The sequence below is a fragment of the Physeter macrocephalus genome, chromosome 8, assembly GCF_002837175.3.
Source record: "Physeter macrocephalus isolate SW-GA chromosome 8, ASM283717v5, whole genome shotgun sequence".
Classification (NCBI taxonomy): domain Eukaryota; kingdom Metazoa; phylum Chordata; class Mammalia; order Artiodactyla; family Physeteridae; genus Physeter; species Physeter macrocephalus.
The window spans coordinates 44,500,489-44,521,068 of NC_041221.1; the positions used below are offsets into that span (position 1 = coordinate 44,500,489).

The window sequence follows — 20,580 nt, forward strand, 5'->3', positions numbered from 1 at the left end:
GCACGTGGGATCCTCCCGGACCGGGGCGCGAACCCGTGTCCCCTGCGTCGGCTGGCGGACTCTCAACCACTGCGCCACCAGGGAAGCCCTAAAGAACTTTCTTGAAAGTTTTTCACAAACTTAAAAGCATGAGTAAACTTTGGGGGGAAAAATAGCTTTATTTAATAAAAAGCATTATATTAATTCATTTAAAGTATATTATAAATATATAAATATTTTAAATCAACAAATGTAACCAATCAAGTAAATTGGAAGGCAGAAAAACTGCCACAATTTAGTATAGGCAAACTAAAAATATTCCTAAATCAAAAGCCATGATGTTAACCGTTTTCAGAATTCAATCATCACTCTATCATCAGCCTTGTTTCCTGATTAGAATAGTTGGACCACTGTGATATTGTTTTTTCACGTTTCCATGCATACATTTTTTTGTATTATTCTATACTGTAAATGCAATATTCAAATTCATTTGAGTTGTGGGGCTTAGAACTTAGAGGTTAGCTCTTGGTTTATTACATTCAATAATGTTATCTGACTTAAGCTGACTGATCTCTTCCTGGCTGAAGCCAAACTCTTTGAGTATCTCTTCAGTGTGTTCTCCTACAAAAGGATCCCTTTTGGACGAAGGGACAGCTGGGGTGTTGGACAGCTGGGGTGCAGGGCGGGGACTCACACCCTGCTCCCTATCAATAATAAATGAGCCCCGATCTTTATGGTGACCACAATGGGTAACCTCTTCAAAAGTCAAAACAGGAGTCACGCAGGCATCTGTGCCGTCAAAGATCTGACACCACTCTGCCTTTGTCTTCTTTGCAAATATATCTGCAAATTTCTTCTTCATTTCTGGCCAATCAGTTATGCTCATCTGACTGGGAAGTTCATCAGACTTTAGCCCAAGTCCTGAGAGAAAAACACAATTTCTTAAATTAGTATGCTTTGGGTAGAGTAAATATAATCAGTGAAAATGAGTTTTGAACTCACTACAGTCGCCCCAAACAGGATGCTCTATAGGGTTTCTCAAATGAGTCAAAAGAAGAAATTCAAACTCAACTTGAAGTTGGAGCCAAAGGCTGGAGAAGGTAGTAGGGCTAACAGGACTCCAAAGAGACTTTCCAAGTCTTTGCCAAGATTTTATTATTTACATTTCATCCAAAATAGTCTATTTTTAATGGTCCAGTTTCCAGAAACTGACTTCTTCCTTCTGAGTAGGTTTTTAAAAAGAAATTTCCTCATGATGTTACTATCTGTCAAATTGAACTAAAATAACTCCATTGTGCTTCCCTGGTGGCGCAGTGGTTGAGAATCCGCCCGCCAATGCAGAGGACACCAGGTTCGGTCCCTGGTCTGGGAAGATCCCACATGCCGTGGAGCAACTAAGCCCGTGCGCCACAACTACTGAGCCTGCGCCCTGGAGCCCGCAAGCCACAACTAGTGAGCCCGCATGCCACAACTACCGAAGCCCGCGCACCTAGAGCCCGTGCTCCGCGACAAGAGAAGCCACCGCAGTGAGAAGCCCGCGCACGGCAACGAAGAGTAGCCCCGGCTCGCTGCAACTAGAGAAAAGCCCGCCTGCAGCAACAAGGACCCAACGCGCAGCAACGAAGACTCAGTGCAGCCATAAATAAATAAATAAAAAAAATAAGTTTACATTAAAAAAAAAAAACCCCATATTTCATACAGTGCTCCCAAACCCTACAAAAGCTAAACTCTAAACACATTTACACAAGACTCCAGGCAGACCTCGTTTTATTGTGCTTCACTTTATTGCACTTCACAGACACTGCATTTTTACAAATGGAAGGTTTGTGCCAACCCTGGGTGGAGCAAGTCTATGGGTGCCGTTTTTCCCAACAGCATTTGCTCACTTCGTGTCTCTGTGTCACACTTTGGTAATTCTTGCAATATTTCAAACCCTCCACCAGCAAAAAGATTACAACTCATGGAAAGCTCAGATGACGGTTAGCATTTTTCAGCAATAAAGTATTTTTAAATTAAGGTATGTACATTGTTGTTTTAGACAATGCTACTGCATACTTAATAGACTACAGTAGCATGTAAACATAGCTTTTATGTGTCCTGGGAAACCAAAAAAATTCATGTGATTTGCTTTATTGAGATAGTCCCTTTATTGCAGTGGTCTGGAACCCAACCCACAAAGTCTGTGAGGTATGCCTATACCTCTGTTTTCAAGGAGGAAGTATAAAGATAAATGAGTAAACTCAAGATTTCCATTTTATAAATAATGTTCATTTCTCTTTATTCTCGTCAAATAACAGAGCTCTAGAAGGGCAGTGATATTTGACTCACTACTCTCTTACAACCCTGCTGTGACCTAGGAACAAAGGACTTGTAAAATAACCAAAGACACATGCAAATTGTTCCTATAGCAAAAAGGACAGAAAATTATCAGCCAGCCAATCAACAGGGGGCACAGAGCCTTTTTTGCTCTCTCAAGTATGAAGAACCTTGAAGGGCCCATCAACACAAGGGACAGAGAGGATGAAAGCATCCGCCAGGGGATATCACAGGAAGGATGGCCTCTCTGCCCCATGACCTGATCTGTGCTTCCTTTATTGACTACAAGCACCTACCCCTGTAGATGCAACCAAACTCCAGTGCTGATTAAATTATACCCAAGGGGACACTTTGTTGGGGTTTGGTGTAACTGTCATTTTTATTCCCTCCTGTAGAAGAGGGTTTCTAAATTTAAATTACGCATAATATTTTGCATAAGTTTGGCCAAGTTAATCAAGTAATTCTCCCTTTTATCATCCTTTCCTTATCTACCATGTTGAAAAACAATGACCAATTGTAAGCTGCTCTGAAGATGCAAAAGTGCCTATGGAGGTAAGAAGACATGAATACTGCAGGCTCTTAGTGTTTTCAGGGATATGAGAATTCACATAGTTCTGAACAGCTGTGAAAGAACACCTGTGGGATATACAAGTATATTTTTCTCTGTAGTCACACGTCCCATTCAAAACCAGGAAAGATATGAAGCCATAGTTTCAGGTTTATCACTAAAATCTATAAGGAAATGTTTCTAAGGGTGTCTTTCACTTTGCTTTCTCTTTCCTGATAGCCCTGAACTCTGGGATTAAAAAACACATAAAACGAGCAGTTGGCCAAAAGCATTTAAGTAGACCACAGCTACTGCTGGAAACATATTTGCATGCTTTTTTAAACAGTTTTTTTAAAACAAAAAATCAGAATGTGATCAGAATCATAAACTAAATAAAACTGGAGTCAACAGTTCTCCAACAAACACTATACTTGAGATGACACAGATCATACTTTGTACACTGGAAAATACTAGAAATCAAAAGACCCCAGGCTCTACCCCTAACTCTGACACGCCAGCTCTTCCATCGTGCTATCTCCCTTTCTCAGCCCACCATCCCCAGCCAGCTCGGACCCTCATCAAGGCCCGGGGTAAACTACCAGTGGCTTAGGGTGGGCTGCTTCCTGCGCCCCTGACAGTCCATGCGCAGCTCTGAGCCCATCCCTCACAGGGCACAATTATCGATTGTGGCTAGTTTTTATAGCACAACCAATATTCAACTTCTGCTATTGTAAGTCAAACAGACTTTCAGAGACTGACCTGGGGATTCAGATACCATTTAAAACTTGGGAAAATATGTTTTGATTTCCAAAAAACAACCTTACACTTACATGTATATACACACACACAATTAATACAAAATATTTATTGTTTTAAGTACACGTCATAAACTTTCTGCTCTGTAACACAATATTAGGCACATATTAAGCAGTCAAAAATGCATGCTTCAAGTATGCAATGACATATGTACAAAGATTAATGCTTATTAATAAACAATAACCATTATGTGTTATAATGTAAACCTGGAAAAAATGTAAATTAACTTGAATAAGGAAGTGGTTAAATAAATTTTAGTACAGGTATACCACAAAATGTGATACGGCTGCTAGATAAAGAGGGTGAGGCTGAAGATCTTTGGTACTGACAACAAAGGATGTCTTAGCTATATTTCTGAATAAAAATAGTTATTAATTATAAATTTATATAATTAAATAGATTATATATAAATTGTAAAAAAATTTTAATTGTGTTTGTATGTGCACAGGGAAAGTTCTTCAAGGCCACATCCCAAACTTTCCCAAAGTGGAAGGACAAGGGAGAATTTTTACCTCTTACTTTACAAATTCTGTATTGTTTACATTTTTTTCATTAAAAAAATACATTATTTTGAATTTTTTTCACTTTTTTAAATTGTGGTAAAATACACAAAATACAAAATTTACCATTTTAGTCACTATTAAGAATACAGTACTGTGTCATTAAGTACATTCATATTGTTCTGGAACCATTACCACCATCCGTCTCCAGAACTTTTCATCTTCCCAAATTGAAACTCTATACCCATTAAACACTACCTCTCTATTCCCTGCTTCCCCAGCTCCTCGCAACCACCGTTCTACTTTCTGTGAACTTGACCACTCTAGGTATCTCATATAAGTGGAATAATACAATATTTGTCCTTCTGTGACTAGCTTATTTCACTTAGTATAATGTCTTCAAGGTTCATCCATGTTTACCATATGTCAGAATTTCTTTCTTTTGTAAGGCTGACTAATATTTCATTGTTTTTTTATATATATCACATTTTGTTTATCCATTCATCCGTTGATGGACACCGTGGTTGCTTCCACCTTTTAGCTACTGTAAATAATCCTATGAACATGGATGTACAAATATCTGTTCAAGTTTCCACTTTTAATTCTTTTGGATATATACCCAGAAGTGGAATCACTGGATCATATGGTAATTCTACGTTTAATTTTTTGAGAAGCCACCATACCATTTTCCACAGTGGCTGCACAATTTTACATTCGCAACAGTAATGCACGGGGTTCCGATTTCTCCACATCATCACCAACACTTGTTATTTTCTGGTTTTCTTTTAATAACACTTTGAAATTTTAAAACAACTTTAAAAAATTCTCTATTGCTTATCTGATTTACTACAAGAGTCTCAAGAGGTCATGAAATTCTCAGTACTTTCAGATTTCTTTGCCCTGGAAAGCAGCAGGGGCATAGCACAGAGGAGTTGGAGCCTTACAAAAACCTTGTGTATTTATGTTCAGATACTGAGAGTTAAATGAAGGTATGTTCTCAAAGATCTCAGTATATAAGTTGAAATAAATAAATTAATACTACCTCAAAGAATCATTACAGATATGGGGGTTTGTCCAGTTAGGCCTGAGAGAGAAGTAATGTGCATGTGACAAGTAAAAGTACTATTTTTGGGCTTCCCTGGTGGCGCAGTGGTTGAGAGTCCGCCTGCCGATGCAGGGGACACGGGTTCATGCCCCGGTTCGGGAAGATCCCACATGCCGCGGAGCAGCTGGGCCCGTGAGCCATGGCCGCTGAGCCTGCGCGTCCAGAGCCTGTGCTCCGCAACGGGAGAGGCCACAGCAGTGAGAGGCCGGCGTACCGCAAAAAAAAAAAAAAAAAGTACTATTTTTGCAAATCAATATTGTAGAAGAAAGAAGATGCTGAGGCATTTCGGCATGGACTATGTAGATTAAACAAAAGCTGACTGAACTTGCTAAGTCCACCTAAAGCACAAGCCACCTGCCAGCTAAGGATCCTTAGTGAACTTTAAAGGGAGAGAGGACATGAAAGATAACCACAAGGCCATGACTGCGAAACAACTGGACGGGTTACAGAGTTTAGACTCAGAAAGAGGAAACCCGGGAGAAGATGATCACAAGTCGAGGGCTGGAGCAGTCTGCCTGCTATAAAATGAGGTGGAGTGTGGATGTTAGAAATGATCATTCTAAACATGTATGTTTTTAAGAAAACAAAAAAATATACACCACAGAGAGGAGTTAAATTCTGAAATGACAGAGCAAGGACCTTCAAAAATTGGCTCCCGCGTGAAAGCAACAAGAACACTGGCACAAATTGTCAGAATCAACATTTTTGTAACTCTAGAAATTAACTAAAAGCTTGCAACAATCTAAGGAGCATATATAAGAAAAAAAATGACTGAACTCAGTAAGACCAGTGAGCTTTGTGGTGTTATAACTTAGGCTAATTTCATCCCTCTCTCCCCAGCTCTGTGATGGCCTTGAAAACCAACAGGCTCTCAACAATGGTAGTCGTGAAAACCAGTAGGTTAACAGCCAACGAAGAGGAGGCAAAATGAGTTTGAAGCTCCCGCAAAATCCTATCCCCAGAGAAGCGCCAATGTTTGGCCTGTCTGACAGCTCCCTGAAAATCCCCATCCTCAGGGCCTGTCTTTATTTGATCTGACTCAGAGCTTACACTCTGCCCTATTCCTGAGACATCTGTCAAAAAAAAAAAAAAAAAAGTCAGCTGCAACTGTCATTTAGAATTGCCTGTGCATGGTGATAATAAAATTTCACTGAAGATTAGTTAATTTTATTATTATATTTAAATTCCCTATAGACAAAAATACAAGGTTTTTGTAAGGCACAGACTCCACTATGTTATGTCCCTGCTGCTTCCTAGGGCCCTGCATCCCAGAGTGAGAGTGTTGTTCCCAGCACTCAGCCCCTCATATAGCATTGTTCTGTCCAGAATTCTGAATTGACCTCTTGTCTTAGTCTTAATTTCTGGATGGAAAGGCATCCTCTATGATCTAGATAAACCATTTTGTTCTATGGTTTCTCTAACTTATAGTTAAGTTGGTGAAGTTAATATAGTTGATCATAGAATGCTTTCTGAGGCTGGCAAAAACAGTCATTTCAGAGATATACAAATAACTCTGAGTAGCACTGCGCATCTGAAAAGCTACCAAACACAGCGATAAAACTCCAAACTTAAAGCTGAAAGATAAATGTGCTGCAACCAGCCTGTCACACTGCTTCAGAGTATATTCTAAAACTTCTTAGATACTAAATTATCTATAAACTTTAAATTCACATTTCACAGGAACAAAGTAACTTCAGTCCAATTATCAATTAGGGAAAAGGGGATCCCAAATTTTCCTGCTAACTTGTGGCAACATGTCAATAAGACAAGAATCTGCAAGAAAGGTAAACTGCAGAAGCATCAAGTGATGGTAACATATTCCAACAAACTCTCATTCACCAAAGTCTCTCTGTGCTCTGGTGACCCCATCACTGAAGTACCATGAGGGACATCTATCAAGGAACAAAAACTGGTAGAACCAGTAGATCATTTCTAGGGAAGAAAAGGATGTGGGCACACATGGGCAAGATAAATATCCAATACTATGGAGTATGAAATGTGATAAGAACACTGAACTACCACAAAAAGGATTATTACTTTTTTAATCTGAGCTATTTTACAGACTTGTAAGATTACTTGTCAATTTAAAAGATGGGGGAAGTGCCCCACAATGTAATGATGGCTATAATTAGGTTAATTATAAAGTGGATATATAATAAAAGACATCATGAACTTCAAAAGACTCCAAAATAGAGTCAAAAAAACATCCACAGAAAAGAGGTACTCACCCTTAAGCAGCAGCTCATAGAACTGGGGCTCTAATGCTCCAACAGCCATGAACCCCCTGTCCGCCGTCCTGTAGGTTGTGTAGAAAGGCGCTCCACCATCTAACATGTTCTGTCCACGAGGCTGTCCCCACAGTCCTGTTTGTTGGGTTTTCCACAGAAAAGAACCTAGATATGCTGTTCCTTCCACCTTTGAAGAAACAGAATACAGTAGGAATCCAGACAATTCAACTATAAAAAGCATGATCGATTTCTACTTGAGTTTTTGAAAAATATTTGTATAAAAATGTTTATCTTAGAATATAGGAAGATTATATCTAATTATACAACTTCTTTGATATTCCAAGAAAGTGAGTTAGAGCAGGCTTATGATAGAGTGAGTTTCTGCACTATTCAGATCAGGGAATACTGTTCAGAAAAGACTTAAAGGAACTACTTTTGTTCTTCCTTTCAAATAAGATTGGCAGAATGTTGATAATTTTTGAAGCTAAGTGAGGGTACATGGAAGTTCATTATACATTCTCTTTACTTTTATATATGTTAACAACTGTCAGGATAAAAAAGTTGAAAACAAAGCAAAAAGGTTTCTTTAAAAATCTATCATCTGATCTCAATACCTACAAACACATGCACACAGATATACGAAGCATATCACATTTTAAAGGTAAATCACATGACAGTTAAATTTAGTTTGTTCTAGTTTGACTCCAAGCCCAAGAAAACAAATTTGAGTATTTAATATATCTTAACTTTAATAATCACTAGAAAGTTACAAAATAAACATAACAGTATGGGTGGCAGGTATATGGGTTTTCAGAGTACAGACAAACTAGTTTGGCAATGCCAACTTCCCACTAGTCCTGAAGTAACGGGAATGGATTCACAAACTCAGGTAGGATTATCACAAGGCTGGATGCACCGGGCTATCTAAAGAAGACTACTTCCTTATCCTTATGGCTTTATGATCCTAATGACTCTGGCACCACAGGGAGAAGGCCATCAAAGCATCCTTGTCTCTGAGGTTACCAACGGAGGGGCCCCATTCCAACTGTGAGCATGGGACTTCTCACAGATTCTGGCTGTAAAACAAACACAAAATATATCTTTAGATACATCCCAGTTTTCCCGTTTAACTTGAGGAAGCTCATGCACACTTCAATTCATGGATCCGACATTTGTTGTCACCAAGTAGTGGAGTTTGTATAAGTGGCCTGTGGTGGTGCTTTTTTTTGAAATGGGGTTACAGAGATCTTAGAGTGTCCCCACATTTAGACATACACACACAAACACACATATAGACACACACACACATATATATACACATACATATATGATCTCTTTTACACACTGGATGTAGTGATGAGTCTATTGAAAAAAGATGTCCTAACAGTGTTATGGGTCTGGTTTGGCTCACTCAGGATACAAACAGGCTCTGATTTAATTCCACCTTTACTTGGTGTCATGGGAGGATATAGGACAAGAGACACAGCAGTTATAATCCTCATCTCATCACGAGGCTGCCCAGCACACACTTCTCTTCTCCCCTCACGCACATGTAGCGTGCGCTGCCACGGACCAGAGCCTTTGACACAGGGAAACCGCAGCCTCAATTTCCCAACCTTTTATATTGTTCTCATCACGTAGGCCAATGGCCTGCATGCCAACACACAGCCCCCCAGGTCAGATGAGCACCCCCGGATCAGGAGCAAACACAGTAAAACTGACTGCACGTTAACTTAACTAGAGTTACGTTACCTTAACTCTAGTTTCTAAGGCAACAGTCTGATGAAGAGACAACTCCAGGTCATCATAGGCAGGCCTGGATCAAGGATTCTGCTGCTAAAGTCATTTGGAAACTACTGGCCCAAAAGAATAAGGTATCTGGGGACTTCCCTGGTGGTCCAGTGGTTAAGACTCCATGCTTCCAATGCAAGGGGCGAGGGTTCGATCCCTGATCGGAGATCTAAGATCCCACATGCTGTGCGGCACAGCCAAGAAAATGAAAAAAAAAAAAAAAAAAATTAAAGAATAAGGTATCTATTTCCCCCAATCAGCCTCTTGCTTCAGCAATCCTCCCCAGGGTGACAGGGCCACCATCCACCGGGTCTTCCGAGCCAGAGATGGGGGAGCCATTCTTGATTCCTCCCTCTCCCTTCATTGCCAATATCTCATCAAATCCCAGCAATTTTACATCTCAAATGTAAATCCTTAAATCCAGACCCATTCTACCATTAACCATTTTAGTACTCGCCTTTCTCTCTCAGCGTCGTCTCCATCCAATCCATTCTCCACCCTACCGCCAAAGATCTGTCCAAACGCAAAGGTATAGTGACACTGGACTGGGCTCTCATCAACTAGCTGTGAGAACTCGGGCAAATTTCTGTGCTTTAGTTTCCTCTTCATTAAAATAACAATGTATTCCAAGTGAAATTGTTGTTTGGGGGAATTGGGAGAAATCACACAGGAAAAGTGCCTAGGATAACACGAGGCAAGTGTATGAGGGTAAAAACACCGAAGCATCATGACACTCGAGTCTCCCCTACACGATGCAGCAGGAAGGTCTAGACTGGTCCATTCTACTTGAGCATCATTAAGAATCTTCTCTACCTGCTAAGGGAGACTTCCTGAGCCCAGTTTTGAATGAAGATTTCTTGAAAACCATACTCTAAGCACAAGAGACAGCACGGGGAAAATTGTTGAAACACAACATAGAAATCAGGTGAGTCATGAAAAGTTTAGAAGATTGACTCCACAGAGGATCAAAATATGACATTCTGACACATGTTCAAGATATGAAGCTATTTTAAAGAAAAGGCCATCCTTGGTAACTTGGATTCCAATTTCAAATCTCAATTATCTCGTCTTGTTCAGAAGAGGATTTGAGGCAGCCATGTATCGACCTCAGGAACAACTAGCAGGCTTATCGTTTCCCCCAGTCACCACTTACCATGTTTGCATCAATGACCTGACCTTTGCCAGAGCGCGTGCGTTCAAATAGCGCCATCAGGATGCCCAGGGTGCACATGAGGCCACCACCACCAAAATCAGCCAGGAGATTCAGCGGGGCATACGGAGCCTCACCACTTCGGCCAATCCTTGATAGAACACCTATACCATTAAAAAAAATTGGGGAACACTAACTGTAAATTTAATGCCTCTTTTAAATAAATACATGAACATCTTAGGGGGGAAACCAATCTCTCTAGTTACTGTTGTAAGTGAAAACTAATACCTAACGCTTTTCTAAACCTAAACCTGTTCAGCATATTTATAAGAAGGCTTTCCCTCTAACAAGGTTCCTTGTTTGATTTTTTTGTTTTCTCTAAAACTTTATTCCAACTAACATTTTCAGAATTCTGTTGCTAAGTTTTTATTCACTGGGTTTTGGGGGGGAAATGGTTGCTATCCACTTAGCACTTTATGGCTTAACAACAGTATAACGCACTTCCATTCTTATTAGAAAGAGATGCAAGAAAATAAACACAAGAAAAAGAAAAGGAATTAAATTTTTAAGTAGATGAGAAAAGCCAACTCTACACTCACTCTTTTCCTCAACCTTTAAATGTGTACCCACAGAAAATCTGAGACTTCCTTGACTCAGCAATGCAGTTCTTAAAAATCTAGAATTAGGCCATTCTAAGATATGTTCCTTTTTTTTTTTTTTAATTTATTTTTGGCTGAGTTGGATCTTCGTTGCTGCATGTGGGCTTTCTCTAGTTGCAGTGAGCGGGGGCTACTCTTCGTTGCGGTGCAGGGGCTCTATGCGTGCGGGCTTCAGTAGTTGTGGCATGTGGGCTCAGTAGTTGTGGCACGTGGGCTCAGTAGTTGTGGCTCGTGGGCTCTAGAGCGCAGGCTCAGTAGTTGTGGTGCACGGGCTTAGTTGCTCTGCAGCACGTGGGATCTTCCCGGACCAGGGATCGAACCCTTGTCCCCTGCATTGGTAGGCGGATTCTTAACCACGGCGCCACCAGGGAAGCCCTAAGATATGTTCTTACAGGCAAAAACTCTAGTAAAGTTATATTATGACCTGAAAACCACGGGCTTTTTCTAGTATTCATAGAATTTCTAAAATCATGTCTCAGTCAATGATTGTCAATAAAGTGAGGGAGGAGGGGTATCAAAATCAAACTGTATCTTTGCAAAATATAGAGCAACCATTTCTACTACCAACAAGTCTCTTAATTCCTAGCAGGGGCTTGCTGGAGAATTAACTTCACAAATGTAGTCAGTAAATGTTATTAGTGAGCACATTACCCCTCCAATGTGTTAAGGCAGGGGAAGGCTGAGAATGACTGTTCCAAGACAAACCAACCCTTTTTAAACAACCACATGCTCTTTATTGATTCCAGTAAATATTTAAATCTTCACTTAAAAAAATTCTTTTTAATAAGTGTAACTGTAGATCTTGACTGGGAACAAAATAAAAAGTGTAGAGAAATTACTTTTTTCAACATACCTGACAAAGCCAAGTAGTTGATGTCATGTCCTGCTACCCTAGAGAATCTTCCTGATTGGCCGAATCCACTCAACCTGGCGTAGATAAGCTTTGGATTCTCCCTCTGCAGAATCTCTGGGCTGAGCTGGAGTTTTTCCATCACACCTTGAGAAAAGTTACAATTGTTTTTTTTAAGAGAGCGTGAATTGAGGATGGGTATAATCCCTTCTTTGCGGCAAACATAAAGCAGCACTTTTGCAAGGAAAACTAGTCACATTTGTTGCGGGTTTACAGGGTATTGCCAGTAATGAAGGACCCAGAGAGTGAAGCCCCCATTTCTGGAATGTGCGGCTTCCCCCAAACCCCCAGAATGCCATTTCCCTCCAGCACTGCCCTGCATCCCTTCAGGCATACCCAAGCATCTTCAATCCCCAGAGTGGACATTTCATACCTTTATTCAGGCCCTTTATAGTTCCCCAAATTCTCTCCTTAGTAATTTATTAGAAATGGTCTGTTCTTTTGGAAGTTACTCTGGGTCTTTGACCAAAAATTCACTTTTGGAAGCTGCTATTACTTTCAGGACCTTTTCTATGTCTACATCCGCATCAGTGCCTGCTATACTTATTTATGTATGTATATATTCCATCTTCCCTATCAGCTCAGAAGCTCCTCTGGCAGGATTCATGCCTCATCTCTTTCCACAGGCTTATAACGTGCCTCTCCCTCCATAAAGCTATGATAAGTTACAAAAGAACTCTATTCCTAGAGTGGTGGTTGCCATGGGGTAGGGGGTTGGGAGAGGGACGGATTGGGAGTTTCGGATTAGCAGATGCAAACTGGTATATACAGAATGGATAAACAACAAGGTCCTACGTATAGCACAGGCAACTATATTCAATACCCTGTGATAAACCTTAATGGAAAAGAATATGAAAAAGAATGTATAAATATGTATAACTGAGTCACTATGCTGTACAGCAGCAATTAACATTGTAAATCAAGTATACTTCAATAAAAAATTTTAAAAAATGAAAAGAACTTTATTCCTCTACCTAGATAAACATCAGCCACAATCCCCTCCCCTGGCAGCTATGTCTGTATTCAGAGCTCTACCCTTCTCCTAATTCCAAGATTGTAGACAAGTTATTTAACCATGCTGAACCTCCTTCAACTTCAAATACGGTATTATTAAATTATGACATAATCCTAATTACTAAATTATTATTGTTATAATCCTCAAATCTGAGGGTAAATGAATTGACACATTTAAATATGCCTGGTGCCCACAGACATTCAATTCATTCACCAAACATTTACTGCCTTCCTGCTATATACCAGGCAAAGCTCTGTATTTGTACTTGAGCAAGATGACGGTGGTGGCAGTTGTCTAAGAAAAGATCGGTGGCAGTCGTCTAAGAATAGATCGGAGTGGTGCTACACCCAAACATCAGCTTTAAAAAAGCTGTTAACGCTGCCAAGGAAGCTGCAGCAGGTGTGAAGAGAAAGAATCCTGAGTCACAGAAAGGAGGAAGAATGATTGGATTGGTGATAACTGAAAGCTGGTAGGGAGAAAGGAAGATTTGGAGTCCTGGTTGAAGTACAAGTTTCTGATTCAGGCAACTGGGTGGACATTGGTTCCATTCACTGAAATAAAACACAAAGAGGAGATGCCACTTTAGTAGGGAAGATGATGAGCTCAGTTTGGAAGACGTGGAAGCTGCAGTGCCCGGGGGAAGGCCAAGTAGAAATGGACAGGAGCTGGGTATTCTGGAAGTCTGTGGCTCTAAAAGGGGGTACAGTTATAGATTTGGCCAACATCTGCCTGTAAAAAGTAAAAATAATAGGAAATGTTTAAGGTGGCTCCAAGAAGCAGAGCATAAAGGAAATTGAGCAGAAGCTGGAACTTGGGAACACCAGCATTTAAGGCAGGGAGTTGTCCTGGTCCGTGGATGGCCTTATGAGGAACACCAAGTTCCAAACGGTAGCAAAATGACTATGTACCTATATGCAGCTTTCCGGGGAGAGAATCTATGGCTTTCTATCGTTTCTCATAGGGCTCACGCTCCTCGAGTAATTAAGAATGGCAACTATAATAGGGTGACTCAAAAAAAGAGAAACTGGGAAGGAGTCAGAGAGAGGTATGAGAAGAGTAAAGGCAACAGCAGTATCTCGCAGTCCAAGCAGGGAAGATCGTCTCAGGGGGCGATCGATCAGCAACAATAACAAATGCAACAAAAAGGTCTAGACCGACAGGGACGGAAAGGGTTCGGGTGGCAACAGGGCAAAGGTGTGCCGGGCCAACCCCAAATGTCCGGCGGCCTCCCTTCTTCGGGGACCATCCCTCGTCCGGTCTCGCGTCGCGTCGGGATCTGGGGCTCACCAGGGCGGAAGGACTCCAGCATCACATCCGCCCGGGCGCACAGCGACCGCAACACCGCCGCTCCCCGCGGCTGCTTCAGGTCCACGGCCAGCGAGCGTTTGCCCCTGGCCATCCGGCTCAGGTCGCCGCGGGCGCCCGGCCGGTCCACACGCACCACCTGCGCCCCGAAGTCCGCCAGGACCATACCGCAGAACGGGCCCGGGGCCAGGCCTGCCAGTTCCACGACCAAGATGCCCTGCAAAGCCATGGGCACCCGCATCTCCTTCCGAAGGCGTAAAAGACTAAGCTGCCCCAACCTCAGCCACTCGGGCCTGCGGCCCTCCTCTGTCGCACGCTCCCTCCCTCCCTCGTGGCCCCGCCCTCGTGGGCTCTCCCTTGTGCGCCTGCGTGCGGCCGCGGAGTCTGCGCATTGGTGCGTTTCCTGGACCCGCCTCCCCGGGTCCGGGGCCGCTAGTGGGCCGGCGGAGGGTTCGCTTTTTGTAACTCTGCGGAGTACTAAATCGTGAACAGACTTGACCTGGGGAGCCCGTGGCTGGTCACCGACTTCTCAGAACGCTTTTAGACTCGCTGTTGCGATCCCAGCTGTTGTGCGCTTTGGGTTCGTAAACCTCTCCGGCCCTGGAGAAATTAAAAGTACATAAATATTTTAGAACAATGCTAAAGTATTTTTTTCGGTGGGCTGCAGACTGTCTTCTTCACCGTCCTTACTTCTTTCTTAGCCACCCGATGATTCACCCACAGATGGCTTGCGTATAGTGGAATATCAAAAGAACATCTGAGCGGGCGGTGCTAATCAGAGCCAAATCAGAGAGGTTTAAAAATATTTTTTAATTTGTCACCTGCCATTTCTACAGACAATTACGGCTTGGAGTTTTAGATTTTAATGCACATTTTTTTAAGTAAAATAAAATAATTCTAAATAGGCCTACTCCTTTCAGTTAGGGGTGCTCCAGGAACTAAGGAGGGACTTTTGTAGAGTAAAGGCAAGGCAAGGAAATTATTCATTGGCTATACGTTAAAGCCTAGTTGGCTGTTTGGGTTTGGTTCTTACCTTTGATTGCCGAAATTTGAGGCATTTACAGGGTTAGATTCGGCCTGCTTACAGAGGCTGCCCAGGTCATTAGAGCCACATCAGTCTAATGATTTCCTCGTTTAATTAACACCTTTTTGTCCCCCTCTATCCCATGTTCCTACCTTTGCTCAAGCATAAGTTTCCTTATCCCCATCCTCTTGTTTTATTTTTATTTTGAGAAATTTAAAGAGAAAATTACAAAAAATGCTATAGCAGACATCAAGATGCAGGCACTAATATTTTTTCACAGTGGCTCCCAGTCTGTTTTTCTAAAAAAATAAACAGTACAGATACAGCTGGTGCTAACACCCAGGGTCAGATTCACATGAATCAGATATCTTACCAGCATCAAGCTTTACTAATAAGGTCAAAGATGCAGATCATGGAGATGATAAATGGAATATCTCCTGCCTTACCGGTAGACAAAGGATGTCACAGTCGTCAATGATTACAGCCACTGCCAGACCTGGTGGCCCTGAGGGAACTCGGGAAGAATACCTGCCATCTAGCAGCCATCAGGCTGCAGCCACTCTCTATGGTGAGCCCCAAGGAAACTCAGGGTGTAAAAAACACAGGATACTGGCCCCAGATAGCTGAGGTGCATTATCAAAGGAATGATTTCAGTGAGCCCAGACTCTTGCATCTTCCTATACATAGAAAAGCGCTAAATTCCTTAATTCTTAACTCCGGATATCTGGTTTTCTTTAATTAACAGTAAACTTTTGATGTTCCGACTACCTGCCCCTTGTTGCAAAACTCCTATATATCCTAGCTCTCCCCTCACCTCCTCAGAACTCCTGAGCAGTTCTCTCAGGGTTACTTGAGATGCTGCCTCCCAGGCTTGAAGTCCTAAAACTTCCTGCCAAATGAAACATAACTCTCAACTTTTAGGTTGTGAATACTTTTTTAGTCAGCAGAGACATGATCAGACAAAGCAGAGGTCTGGGAAATCTCACTTGACGCTACAGGCCCTTCCTTCCTTCATTGGACACATACCCCCTGTAACAAGCTGAATTGTGTCCCTTTAACAGTCATATATTCAAGTCCTAATCCCAGTACTCAGAATGTGACTGTGTTTGTGTTGCAGCAAAAATAGAAATGAAGTTTTCCTTTTCCTGAGAGCAAGGAAAACAAAGGGAACAGTGAACAAGCTAGAGAAGAAATGTAACCTGGCCTGAAAGTGTTAATCACTCGTAGTTTTATTTCAACTCACTCCTCTGTAGTATCTGTAACTAGATTTGTACTTCACAAAATTCACCTCACTCCCTGACACTATGTAAATTACATTCTGCACCCCTAACTCTGCATGAGTTACATCCTGTGCCTATCACTCCCTAACCTTATTACATCCAAGGGCTTACGTACCTTATGCCCCCTCGTAACAAATCACCCCCTGTAGCTTTTGCACTTCAGAGAGAAGGTTGCTGGCCAATAAACCAGAGACAAATGAACCCAATTACCAGAATGCCGGACCCCAATTACTGGGCTGCCTGACGTCAGCTATGACTGTTTTGAAATAATGCAAAGGAAAAAGAATGCAAGACCTTCACTACTTCGATCCTTATCACATACCCCCGGACCACGAGCCCCACGTATAAATAGCCAGGAGATGGAAGCAACCTAAGTGTCCATCATCGGATGAATGGATAAAGAAGATGTGGCACATATATACAATGGAATATTACTCAGCCATAAAAAGAAACGAAATTGAGTTATATGTAGTGAGGTGGATGGACCTAGAGTCTGTCATACGGAGTGAAGTAAGTCAGAAAGAGAAAGACAAATATCGTATGCTAACACATATATATGGAATCTAAGAAAAAAAATAAAAGGTCATGAAGAACCTAGGGGTAAGATGGGAATAAAGACACAGACCTACTAGAGAATGGACTTGAGGACACGGGGAGTGGGAAGGGTAAGCTGGGATGAGGTGAGAGAGTGGCATGGACATATGTATATGTATAACTGATTCACTTTGTTATAAAGCAGAAACTAACACACCATTGTAAAGTAATTATACTCCAATAAAGATGTTAAAAAGAAAAATCTCCGATTCCCCAAGGAGGGGGGGAACAGTTCTTGAGGCACTAGCCTGCTGTGTCTTCCCTTCTGCCTGACAGAAAAATAAAGCTATGTCTCTCATCCTTCAAAATCTCTGTCTCTGTATTTCTGTTTGGCATCGGTGCACAGAGAAGCCGAGATTTCGGCAACATTTGGAGATAGGGCCCGTAGAGGTAATTAAGATAAAATGAGGTCATATGGGTGGGTCCTAATCCAGTATGACTGGTGTCCTTATAAGAAAAGATTAGGACATGGAAAACACAGACCAAGGGACCATCTTGTGAGGACAGAGCAGAAGACAGCCATCTGCAAGCCAAAAAGAGAAGCTGCAAAAGAAACCACACCTGTTGACCCTATGATCTGGGACTTCCAGCCTCCAGAACTGTGAGAAAATCAATTTCTGTTGTTTAAACCATCCAGTCTGTGGTATTTTGTTATGGCAGCCCTAGCAAACTAATACACCCTCTGACCCATGATTATATATGAGGTCCCTAAAGAGGTTCTCAGGTCACCAAACAGACTATTTTATATCCCAGAGAGTTACTTAGCTATGGAACCATGCTTCCTAAATTCTCGATTTATTTAGCATAATTAATCCTGTGGCCAGGGATGATGCCGAAAGTTCAGCTTCTCTGTACACTAGTGCCAAATCAAATCTCAGAGACAGAGTTTTGGGTGAAGTAGAAAAGGATAGCTTTATTACTTTGCCAGGCAAAGGGGGACACAGTGGGCTCCTGCCCCGAAAAATTATGTGTCCCAACCCAGGAGGATTTGATGAGGAGTTTTATGACAATACTTCCCAAGGGTGGGGTTGCTGACAAGATTAGGGTGTGTGCAGGGTCTCAGGGTCTCCTAATCTTGAGGAGCTTGCCTCAGGTGGTTTCCTGGCTACTCCTCCCTTGATTAGCAACTGTTTGAATCTGCCCTGTGGAACTCAGGGAAGGTCATGGAGGCTGGAGTCTTTCCTACAAGAAATGGGGCACAAAAGGGCCTCCGTGCTCGGGAGCCCCACAGGGCCCCTCTCGGTTTCACTCCCCCCTTTTCTTTGATACTCCTCAATCTTGAGGAGAACAGATGTTGGATGAGAAAAGGGAACAATTGTTTTGGATAGAGATGTTAATCATAAACTCAGCAGAGGAACTCAGTTTTAGGGGGACTCAGTTTTAATCCCCACTTCGGTTTTATCTTTCCCCAAATCTTTCAGGGAATTGGGCTACCAGTGCTGTGACTTTTATTACTTTGCCAGGCAAAGGGGGACACAGTGGGCTCCTGCCCCGAAAAATTATGTGTCCCAACCCAGGAGGATTTGATGAGGAGTTTTATGACAATACTTCCCAAGGGTGGGGTTGCTGACAAGATTAGGGTGTGTGCAGGGTCTCAGGGTCTCCTAATCTTGAGGAGCTTGCCTCAGGTGGTTTCCTGGCTACTCCTCCCTTGATTAGCAACTGTTTGAATCTGCCCTGTGGAACTCAGGGAAGGTCATGGAGGCTGGAGTCTTTCCTACAAGAAATGGGGCACAAAAGGGCCTCCGTGCTCGGGAGCCCCACAGGGCCCCTCTCGGTTTCACTCCCCCCTTTTCTTTGATACTCCTCAATCTTGAGGAGAACAGATGTTGGATGAGAAAAGGGAACAATTGTTTCGGATAGAGATGTTAATCATAAACTCAGCAGAGGAACTCAGTTTTAGGGGGACTCAGTTTTAATCCCCACTTCGGTTTTATCTTTCCCCAAATCTTTCAGGGAATTGGGCTACCAGTGCTGTGACTACTTCCTGCTGAGATGGGGCGTAGTCCTGAAATAGGAGGGAAGGGGGCAGGACACAACCTTGGAAAGAATGACATAGCCCAAGGACATGACATAAACTAATTAGAACCAAATGGGTCCAAGATGGCAGACAAGTCGACTTCCACTGGACCTTGAGCCTCAGTATATGCTCACTGTAACACATCAGCAAGCTAAATAACACACCCACAGGCACCATGACAGTTCCAAGGCTGACCTTAAGGATCAAAAATTGGGTGGTGGCCCAATTCCTGGAAATGCCTGCCCCTCCCCCTCCCCTCCCAAATAGCTGGAATACTCCTCCCACTCATTAGCCTATGAAATGACCCACCCCTATAAAAACTGATAACCCCATACCCTGGTGCCTTTCTCACCTTCTGAGATGGCTCACACTCTGTGGAGTGTGTTTCTCTCTAAATAAATCCACTTCTTACCTATCACTTTGTCTCTCACTGAATTTTTTCTGCAGTGAGACATCAAGAGGCTGAGCTTCATTAAGTCCTGAAACCAGATGTGTGATCTCAGTTGGAAGACTGCAGGTTTTGGCTGGGTTCTAGACCCAGCTGCATGGGTTCAGATCCCAATCAGGGTTTTTGGCTAGGCCATGCCATGCGAGGAGATGTTTTGCAAGATAAATGGCCTTTTTACTTTACACCCTCACCTCCTCCCCCTTTCTGTTCTATAAAAGAAACTGGCATCCACACCCTGATAAGATGGTTTTTCCAGGACCCTAGTCTGCCATCTTCTTGGTCTGTTGGCTTTCCAAATAAAGTCTCTATTCCCTGCCTCAACACCTCATCTCTGATTTATTGGCCTGTCGTGTGGCGAGCAGAGAGCTTGGTAACACTGCCATTTTGGTGCAACAGACACAGTTAGAGGTAAGAGGAGTGACATCCAGAACTTTAGTAGACAGAATAGATCTCATTTCCTTAGGAAATCAGAGAATAAGTCTGAAGCCAGTTGTTTCCAAACCATTCCCTGTATGGGGAAAACCCTTCAAGGCAATCCCAAAGACCTGGACATAGGAAGCTGACCACATAGCTAGCAGTTAGAATTATCGAAAGGACCAGCATATGAATCTATAGGTAGAAGGTATGAGAAACGATAAGAAAACAGAATTTTCATTCAGTTTGTCAGAACAAATACTTAAAGTTTCCCAAAGGGTGAGATGTTGGGAGTCTGCTCACTGGCTCTAGGCAGGCTTGGCTGGTCAGGCTCTGGTAATCTTCTTGCTCTGGTGTGATGTACCCATGGTTTTGAACTTACTGTTTAATTTTTACCTCCTGTGTTAGAAATGTTTCTCTTTCTTCACTCTTAGGAGCTAAGAGTGAAACCGAGCGGGGCCCTATGGGGCTCCCAGGCA

General features: G+C 42.4%; 1 protein-coding gene across 2 annotated transcripts; it reads right to left on the reverse strand.

Moving 5' to 3' along the window:
• Window positions 1-145: 145 nt before the first annotated feature.
• On the reverse strand, window positions 146-14,639 carry AMACR (alpha-methylacyl-CoA racemase). 2 transcript variants are annotated; one of them, XM_028492838.2, is made up of 5 exons: window positions 14,226-14,639; window positions 11,945-12,088; window positions 10,436-10,596; window positions 7,492-7,678; window positions 146-900 (listed from the first exon to the last, which is right to left on the reverse strand). In XM_028492838.2, the coding sequence occupies exons 1-5, from the start codon at window positions 14,560-14,562 to the stop codon at window positions 491-493; spliced, it is 1,239 nt and encodes a 412-aa protein (XP_028348639.1). In that variant the 5' UTR covers window positions 14,563-14,639; the 3' UTR covers window positions 146-490. The 2 variants fall into 2 exon arrangements, with proteins under 2 accessions (XP_028348639.1, XP_007115813.2); XM_007115751.4 differs by having other exon boundaries at window positions 14,304-14,638.
• Between the last annotated feature and the right edge of the window lie 5,941 nt (window positions 14,640-20,580).

What these genes read in the sequence shown, in the direction of transcription:
- AMACR (XM_028492838.2), bottom strand. Translation starts at nt 14,562, where the DNA reads ATGCGGGTGCCCATGGCTTTGCAGGGCATCTTGGTCGTGGAACTGGCA. An exon ending in GAGGCCGCCGGACATTTGGG is followed by an intron (nt 12,089 to 14,225) that starts GTTGGCCCGGCA and finishes ACTTTTCTCAAG; the next exon opens with GTGTGATGGAAAAACTCCAG. An exon ending in AGGTCATTGATGCAAACATG is followed by an intron (nt 7,679 to 10,435) that starts GTAAGTGGTGAC and finishes GTTTCTTCAAAG; the next exon opens with GTGGAAGGAACAGCATATCT.